The sequence below is a fragment of the Gavialis gangeticus genome, unplaced genomic scaffold (genome assembly GCF_001723915.1).
Source record: "Gavialis gangeticus isolate Ggan-Ray unplaced genomic scaffold, GavGan_comp1, whole genome shotgun sequence".
In the NCBI taxonomy this organism is placed as follows: domain Eukaryota; kingdom Metazoa; phylum Chordata; order Crocodylia; family Gavialidae; genus Gavialis; species Gavialis gangeticus.
The window spans coordinates 54,945,652-54,955,160 of record NW_017729030.1 but is presented as its reverse complement, the minus strand read 5'-3'; the positions used below and the strand labels follow the sequence as shown (position 1 = coordinate 54,955,160).

Sequence of the window (9,509 nt, the reverse complement as noted above, 5' to 3'; positions counted from 1 at the left end):
TTAAAAGAAGACAAGATACAAATGTAAAAATTGTGAAATGTGTAATAATCAAGAATGGTAAAGAATTTATAGCAATTCTCAAAGAATGGGACTTACATATTGTTATTTAGTAAGTACCAGGAATGATCCTTGACAAGTTAAATTCCACCACCTTAGCGTTTAAAATTTGGGACTGAATGATTATAATATGTAGTGGGGAACACAGCCTTGCATTGGACCACAGATCAATTAATGTCCCATTTAGTCTTTTATATCTCATACAGTAGAGAATCATTCAGCTAAAAGACGGTGTCCGAGGGGGACACAAGCAGAGGCCCTAAGGGCACCCTCCTGCAGCAGGACCCAGGACAGGGCTGACCTGCTTGAAGAAAGAAACAAAAAGCCCTGAACATTTACTTACCTACTTACTATTTTCAGAAAGAATGGAGCCCGCGCGGTTTGTCAGCTGCTTTTATTGCTGGCTGGGAGTGGCGCCAGCCGATGACAATCAAAAACTGCCGACCAGCTAATTTAAAAGCCGGCGGCGCGGGATTGGAGGGGAGAGCGGAGCCAGGAGGCAAGGCTGCTCCTTGAGCTGTACACGGGCCATGTTGGCAGCTCAACAAGGAGCCAGATGGAGACCCACAGGAGGGGTCCCAGCTCCATTAAAAGAGGCATCTCCCCAGCTCAGCAGAGCAGCCAGGCCTAGGAGGACAGCGTTGAGGGATCCTGAGGACCACAGACTCTGGACCTGTGAGTGGGGCAGGCTGAACCCCCATGCCCCAACTATTCCTTTCTTTTCCCCTTTTTTTTGTGCTGTTGTTTTGGAGGGTCCACAAGAGCCCCAAATCAGAGAGGGAGGCTTTGGGTTACCCCTCAGGTCAAAAAGGAAAGAAGCCAGGCAACTCAGTGGACCACTATGCCTTGAGAGAAGAGTTGGCACCGTGACAAGGGGGGTCTCACGCCCGCAGCCTTCCTGGGTGAAGAGATGACAAATGGGCAGGGAGAGAGGAAACAAGCAACGACATCAAGGGACAGGCCTGCAACCCATCATCCAGCCATCCTAAGGGCTGGTGCATGGCTGGGGTGTAGGGGAGGTGCAGCCACAAGAATGCCCGCTAAGGACAGCACCAATGCCTAGGCCCCAGGGACACACCTGCAACTGGCGCCAGGTGTGTGCTATAAAGCCACTAGAGAACACCTATAAGAGGCCAGGCAGGTGCAAAGGGATACAAATTTGAAGAAACCATCTGTTCTTTAGGTAGGAACACAGCATGCAGACCTAAAGAAAGGATAGCTTTTTTTTTCTCATAAAAAAGCTTAAATGTTTTCTTCTGACACTGCCATGGGTGTGAAGGTTATGGGGAGTGCGAGTGAAATAAGGTAAAGAAGACAGTCACTGCCTGAGGCCTTGAGTGGGCTGGCACCAACTAATATTTTGCTTTATAATACTTAATAATTATAAAATAACTATGACTCAGTTAGAAACCATTTGTTTTTGTATAGAATCAAAGGCAAGCAAACATAGGAGTTAAGAGGCAATACCTGAAGGTCTACTCATATAGTTAACACGCTCTCCTCGCCAATATTCCAGAGGTTTTAGTCGTGTTCTTTTTGTTCGGCGAACATTGGGCGTGTTGGAAGGCTTTACTATATGAAAACATTAAAAATAATTAAAATAGTTTGTAATTTATAGAAAAGACACTGAGAAGTTATCAGTGGAAGATTTAAGATACTCTTATCAGCTCCTCTAAACCTTGAGCTCTACTCAAGAGCATACAAGAAAACCATCATTCTTCATACCACAAGCCATCCTATAATTTCTACAGGGTATCATTTGAATTGCACATACTTTTCTCCATGGTTGAACTGGAATAAGTAACAACTGCTTTATAAATTAGGTGCTCTTTTGCCAAATTGTTACACAAGGTTCACCTTTCAAACAAGGATGTTTTTTAAACCTTAAATTTAATCCAACCAGCTTTCTGGCTAAAATTTAAAATGGAGAGCTGCTGACAAGTACTCCAAGACCAAAGGAAGCATTTGAATAGCATACCAAGTGTTTTCACCAGCAAATGCTAGAGAGTATCAAATTCAGTACCATTTATGTATTATTCAATCTTTTACCAGAAGCATTTAACAGAAAATAGCTTAATTAATAATCTGCTTTGCTCCTAACACAAAATATTCATCCCATCTGCATTAGTACTTAAAATAGATCTCTTTTTGTTAAACAGGAAAATAAAACAAATATTGCCAATAACATTCTTTCAAATGCAGTTATCCCATCTTATCTGTCCAACAACAGTCTCTACACCAGTGAAAAAGTACGATTTGTGTTGGCATAAAGAGCCTGGCCAAGGCTTTTCCTGCCTTCAGACTCAATAGCAGGGACCTGTCCAACAGAGACCTTATTTGCTTAGAGCAGGGGTTTTTAACCTGTTTTAATAAGTGCAATCCCGGCAGCCCCCTTTTTAATAAGTGTTCCCCGGGGAGGGGCTGGCAAGCAGCAGCATGCAGAGTGCAGGGGTGGCACCGATCCCTGGTAGGAATGTGCTGTGCTGGCGGCCCCCAATCCCAGTACACGATGCTGGGCACGGGGTGGCGGGGAGGGGGGATAGAGCACAGCCAAACACACACATGCAAGCTTGCCCCACCCCCCATGTCCAGCCAGGCCTGTGAGGCAGCACGGGATGGTGCATGGCAATGTTCCATCCCCGCCCACCCACATGTACCCAATAAAGCTTTCTCAAGTACCCCCAGGGATACACATACCCATGGTTGACACCCCCTGGCTTAGAGCTCCTCTCACTCCTACCCACATGGATCCAACATATCTTCCAACAGAATACAGAGAGCTCTCCATGCATAAACAGAATTCCATGCACCACCAAAAACACATATTCTATGCTAAACTGAACTTTAATTTTTCTGGTGTACTAGACATGGGCATATACTGGGACCCCAGCACTTACCTTGGACTATAACACAAAAGGAGATAAAATTAGCATAGAGGACCTTAAGAGCATGACTGGGGGACTGGAAGGCAGAGGCTGCAGGGTATGAGGGTAAGATTCTTAAAAGAGCTTTAAGTATGGAGAAGTTTAATATAAAGTGGCAATGTTTAACATAAATCATCAGGCATTTAAAATAGTTTTAAAATAGAATAGATTTCTAAATAATGAAACTAAAGTGAGGGAAATAAAACAACTGGAACATACCAGAACTAAACATTATTAAAAAACACAGAAAGGCAAGGGTTAAAAAACAGACTGCCCACTTAGGTCTTAATCATTCTACTAGCCAACTGCCTGTCAAAAATGACGGAGGTGGGGGGGCAGCCAGGACCAGCAGCCTGCATCTGGCCCTGCTCCCCCACCACCTTTGGGGCCAGGCCCACCACTACCGCTCTCCCCCACTTCTGCTTCGGGGCTGGGGCCACCCCCCGCTCCATCTGCTGGCGCTGCCTCCCCATCAACTCCACTGCCAGCAGTGCTGGCCTTGCCCCAACCCCCCATCCTCTCTATTTTCATGGCCTGCAGGGAGCAGGGGAGCCAGGTCAGCACTGCATCCGCCCCATTGCCTCCAGGGTTGCAGGACTGGGCACAGCAGCACTGCCCTTGCTGCGGCAGGGGACAATGCCACTGGCCTGTCCACTCTGTCGTCTGCCGGGGGGTGGGACAGAGGCCTGAGGCCAGGCTCATTCCCCCCACCCTTGCCCCCACCACCTCAGGGCCAGGGCTGCTTCTCCCACCCCCACCCAATGGGCCAGCAGGGACAGCCCAGCATCCAGGCCCGCCTCCCCCAATTCGGGCCAGACTGTTCCCCCTCCCTCCACATCACTTCAGGCCTGACCCTGTTCCCCCCAGAGTTCGGGTTTGGCGGCGCACCCCCTACCCCCTCCTTGCCGTGGTGGCCCCAACCCTGTTCCTCATGCCACCACTGCCGCCTCCTTCCCTTTCGCCCACTCCGCTGCAGAGCCAGACCTGTCCCCCACCCACCCCACTGCTACTGTGGGGCCAGTGCTGGGCTCACCTCGCTGCCATTGTGGGGTCTGACACAGCCCCCCATACCTTCCATTTTGGGGGCCAGGCTAGGCCAAGTATGCCCCCCACCCCTGCTGGCACCATCTGCTCCATTGCTGTCACCTCCAGGGAGCAGGGCAGGGGAGGCGAGGCCAGCTGTGCTGGTCTCACCTCCCACCCCTGCTGCTCTGTCCCCTATGTCCCCACCATCATGGCAGTGCTTTGCTGTGCCACCTCCTGTCCTAATGCTGTATCTGCACTCTGATTGATTGTTTCCAACAGCCAATCAATCAGAGCGCAAATAAAGCGTTATTGACAGACAGACTACGGCTTTTATAATATTAGAATTTTGTGAAACATTTTCATTTAAAAAAATATAAACTCTTTAAGGGATTTCTATATGGTTGCAAAACAAAACCTTACACTTCACTGAGAACGTGAAGACTGTCATAGAATAAAATGAAAAAAAACACCTATTAATTTATTTATCAAGAGCTTTGATGAATATTTATTGAACACCATAATTTATGAAAGCCTGAAAACCTATTCGTATTTTACATAGTTTTTTAAATTGTCTTACCTATTTTATGCCTTAATGAACGCCTGATAGTCAGGTCACTTTCCACAAAAGTATCTGAAAAGACCATACAAAAATATAACAACTGGGGCTTCCTTCTCTTTGTAAAATATATCAAACTAAACCAGAGTTGTACAACTTGTAAGCAGCGAGAGATCAACAGGCTATACCAGTGCAAGTCTTAACCCCCTAAACTGCACTATACACACTGCCCTCACCCTCCAGCTGCACTGCACACACACCCAAGCCCTCATCTTCAGCTGTCTAACAATGGGCTTCCATGCTTCACCACTGGCATTCCAAGGCAGCCAGCTTCCTTAGCACCATAGGCTTTGCCATGCTACCCCAGGGGCGGGGGCAGGAAGTAGAAGCTAAAAAAGGGAGGGGGATCCCAAAGACTAGATGGGAAGGAGCAGCAACCAGATGGGAGCCCATGGGCTGAAAAGTCATTCTTTACATCCTGCGTGTGGCCTGGGGACCTCCAGTTGGACATACCTGAACAAAAGCAAAGAGTTCCAAAGTACTGAGTAAATTTAGAGACAAAGGCCCCAGTGAAACTCACTGAAACACGCACTTCTAATTCCTTTCAATACATTTGAAATTTCAGCCAAGAAAACAAGCAGAGACAGTTTGACTGCGGTCAGAGTAAACTTTTAAAAGTACATAAAAGCTGTGTAACCATAACCATGCTATAAACATCACACACTCAAAAGTTAGAAAGTTTAACTTTAATTCTGCACCCATGTACATTTGCTTTGAGAATTTATTATATGATCACATGATATCATTTTCCACAAAGCCCCGGCTTCATCCAGATTCATTATCTTCACATCCAAATCCAACCCAAAGCTACTGTATTTCCAAAAATTATGTAAAATCTATAGCTGGCAAAAACACCAAGTACCACAATTATTATTTTCTGTGCTCCTTTCTTATGCACATAAGAAAAATGCTACCAAAACATACCTGAAGATGAACTGTCCAATTCACAAGCAATGGGCTCGTCATTTTTTGAAGTATGTTTAATATACTGTGTCTGAACAGGCCCACTCAAAAAAAGAAAACAGAAATTGTATTAACATAAAAGAATAACTTTGTTTACAAAGCCACTAATAACCAAATTTCTAAGTTTTATTTCATAGCATATTATCAATTTTTCCTCCTAAACGTGTTAAAATATTTGTCAGTAAAATAAGAAAACCATAAGCGAGGAAACAATGTGGACATTATGTTGCACATTTGTGGTCTTAGACAGGAAAACTAGAAAACAAATAGTACTTCTGTCCTTAGAATTAAAAGCAGGAAAAAATCAGATGTAGAATATGAACGCATCTAAGCTTGAAAAAAAGAAAGGACACTGAACTTCATGAATTCCTTGCATGTTCCAGATAACTCAATGAACCTGGTAGACTCTTTTGCCTGAATTGTAATAGTAATAATGTTGGACTGAAAGAGCTAGGATGGATTAATATAACACACTGAGATCATCTAAAACAGAAAAAAACATTAAGAGACATGCAAATTTCTGCACCAAGGAGCACAGAACTTGTTACCCCAGACTGCTACATCTTGAGTAAACTCTGTTAAATACTAGTTCGATAATGTGCATGTACATACCCTTTGAAGTCCATCCCAGTTTTAGTCCAACGTTTTTGCAATTCAGGCAAAATAAACTACCGCAGGTCTCCCCTGCTTGCCCTTTCCCCTGCCCTTCCCTGAGGGGCAAATGCCAGAGCTGACCCACACCCTGCCCCAGGCTGACACTCAACTTAAGGTGTCTGCTCTCCCACTCCAGTGACTGCAGGGGGCAGGGAATAAGACCCCATCTTGGATTTAAGTAAATATGGAATTTACCAAGCAGAATTTAAAAGGAGCAATCTTAACTGGGGTCAGAGCAGCAAGCTTCAGAGAAAAATAAAGCAAAATCTTCACAACGGCTCATTCATCTTAGTGTGAAACATCTGCCACATTACTGTTTGTAACAGTACAGCATTTAGGGGTCCCAGACATGGCCATAATGGTCATTGCGCTAAGTGCTGTTACAAATACAAAACAAAAAATTGTTCTTGTCCAACACGGCTGTTGGGTCTTAGGGCTACAAAAAGTATTAAAATTCCTGTATACAACAGTGGTAATTACCTGTGATGATGCATTGTTTCTTCAGATACTGAAGAGCTTCTAGAAAAAATGTAACTTGTTAGAAAGTTTACTGAAAGTAAATACATCTCTCCTGTAAAGAGAGAGTATTTAGGTGTTTTTAAAAAAATACTAATACCAAATAAGTGTACAGTACTTAGCTTGGCAGAATCAAACTAAAAGATTTCTCAATGTTATTGCCTATAAAAATAAATATAATTACAAACATTACGTCAGCTATATTATAGACGATTATTAACTAGTTATATTTCCTCTTTAAAACTGTAATGCATGTGAGGCATGCAAGTCGAAAGGGTTGCAGCTGCACATTTGGTTTTGAAAGGCACCAGAGTCTTGGGACCCCAGGACTGCGGAGAGGTTCTCCAAATCTCAAGCTTCTGGAATCCCAAAGCTTTTGAAAACTGCAGTTTTCAGAAGTCCCAGGGTGCTGGGAGCCCAAAACTGAAGAGCCTGTCCTCAATCCCAAGGTCTTGGTGCCCTCAGATCTTTAAAAACAGCATGTGCAGCCCCACATGCAGGGCTGGAAGGCGTGTAGGTATGCCAGTGCCACGCATGTGGAGTCAACTGGCTCCCTTCCACTCAGCAAGTTCAAAACCACACCAGCTGGCAGGCACTCAGCTTTGAACGTACCTAGCAGCGGAGAGGAGGCAGCCAAATATAACCTGAAATCTGAGCTCTCTCTTGACAATACTCTGCATAAAAGTTACGGGATTTTTCTACAGCTTAATTTGACGGAAGAGTTTAAAATTAAAAACATCTCCTTCAAGGTAAGCCTTTTGGACTGAATCAGCTACTGTAATACTAACAGAATTCTTCACAAGAGATTGCAATAGGTTCCTGTTGCAGAAAAAAACAGATTTAGTTCGTGTTTCATTAGGCCTCTAACCTTAGCTATTACCTATATTATATTTAGTTCTAGGTTGCCATGTGCATTTTAAATTGTTTGAATACTGCCTCATACTTTTCCGGGAAAATTAAGCCGCACACCTTATTTTTTTTTTTAAAACCCACACACAAAAAGCGCTTACTGTGACCTATGCACATTCCTCTTTTTTTGGTCTTTTTTTGTTTTTACAGATGCATCCACCTTCCTGCATTTTTGCTGTGCCATGCTTTGAAGAGAAGAGTCCTCAGGGCCTGCTGCATAGCTAGTTTCTGTATCTTCAGGACCTGAGCACACGATTTGATTTGTTTTCTGAGTCCTCTTATGAGATGCCTTCCTTGGAGACTTGGCTGATTCTCTTTTCCCACCACCAGCATTTGGAGTACTGTCTATGAGATTCTGTAGAGATTCCTGAAATTTGGCAGGGCTTTTGATACAGACACCATCAAATGATCCTAATGAATTTAACCCATGTTTAGGGTTTAACTTCAAGGACTTTTGTGATGCAGATGTAAGTGATTCCTGTTGCAATGATGGGATGACCACCTCATCTGATTGTAAAAGTTCACTTTCATTCATTTCCTCTTCAGACTGATTTACAGAACTCTCCTCTGAGACTTGCACTCTCAATCTTCTACCAGTAGCTTTCTGAGCAGGCTTTCTAACTTTGTTTTTTTTATCTCCCAGTTTTTTAGATGATTTAACTTCGGAAAGTTTCTGCTTATCAGTTTGTTTCTTGTGGGATAAGTGGGGAGCTTTTTTTGAAATGGATTGGTAATAATTTTGAAAATGACGATTCTCTTTTGAAGAAAAAGCCTGGTCTGATGAATGTGAAGCTGTATCTGAAGACCCAGATGAATCTTCTCTAGTTCTGTAGTTTGTATTTGTGCTTGATTCAACAAGTGACACAGTAAATGTTTGGTCTTTCTGTTTCAAATCTGTGGTATTTTTCTGATTTGGGGTCTTTGCAGATTTCTTTCTGTTTTCATCATTTTTAGTCTCTTCTGCCAATGTACAAAAACAAACATATTACCCCATTTTTCTTTATAAGAAGATAGTTTTATTTGTATAGTTGTTATTTCTATCATTAATTTAAATATCATAAATATAAAACTTTTTTCTTAGCGGGCAATTTTCACCTAAGACTTGCAAAGGATCATCATCTACTGAACAGCCAGTATACAACCAGCTGTTCACCTACCAAAGTCCCTACCTAGATAGATTTGCCACAATCTTGCAGGGCTACTTTCTATTACTCCTGAAATGCTGATTGCCTCCACTGGGCACTAGCTCCTTTACCCCAAAATGTGAATGGAATACTGCAACTCTTCCCATAAGAAAGGGAGAGCAGGTTATCACAGACACCTTAACAACAAACCCCATAGAAGGTACAGTAGGAAAAAGAGCCACTGTCACTTCCTTCATTGCCACACCACATTGTACTCTGCCTCCAAGACTCAATCAGATTTCTCCAAACCTGCCTACTACTTTTGACCCTACCATAAAAATTATAAAGAGAAATTGAGGAAAAGAGGGGTTTACTTTCCTAATTTCCTTTCAAATTTCCCCACTGCCTAAAATCAGTCAAAACCTTGCTAAGAAGATCAGCAGGAGCACCACCATTCTAAATTCAAGGAAAATTATTTGCCAACACAGTGAACTGAGACAAATGAAATGGCAGAAGGGTCCCTGACAAGAAAGAAATATGAAGGACCATTTTTTTCTTTCATAATTCAATTTTACACATTTACCTCGGGGGGGGGGGGGGGGGGGGGGGGGGGGGGGGGGGGGCCAGGTGCAGTGCACAGGTGGAGTGGGGTCCCAAGGAGCCTACAACCCCATCCCTTCTGTGCTTCCTCCGATTGGGACTTGCTTGGCTCTGCCTGTG

General features: G+C 43.6%; 1 protein-coding gene across 1 annotated transcript in view; it reads right to left on the bottom strand.

Moving 5' to 3' along the window:
- The window catches only part of CENPC (centromere protein C), an 87,903-nt gene that overhangs the window by 47,612 nt on the left and 30,782 nt on the right, over positions 1 to 9,509 (bottom strand). The window contains exons 8-12 of the mRNA XM_019521847.1: positions 7,767 to 8,625; positions 6,721 to 6,759; positions 5,548 to 5,630; positions 4,585 to 4,638; positions 1,525 to 1,629 (exon numbers count right to left, since the gene is read on the bottom strand). Coding sequence (XP_019377392.1) covers positions 1,525 to 1,629; positions 4,585 to 4,638; positions 5,548 to 5,630; positions 6,721 to 6,759; positions 7,767 to 8,625 — 1,140 coding nt within the window. The remainder of the gene's footprint in view (positions 1 to 1,524; positions 1,630 to 4,584; positions 4,639 to 5,547; positions 5,631 to 6,720; positions 6,760 to 7,766; positions 8,626 to 9,509) is intronic.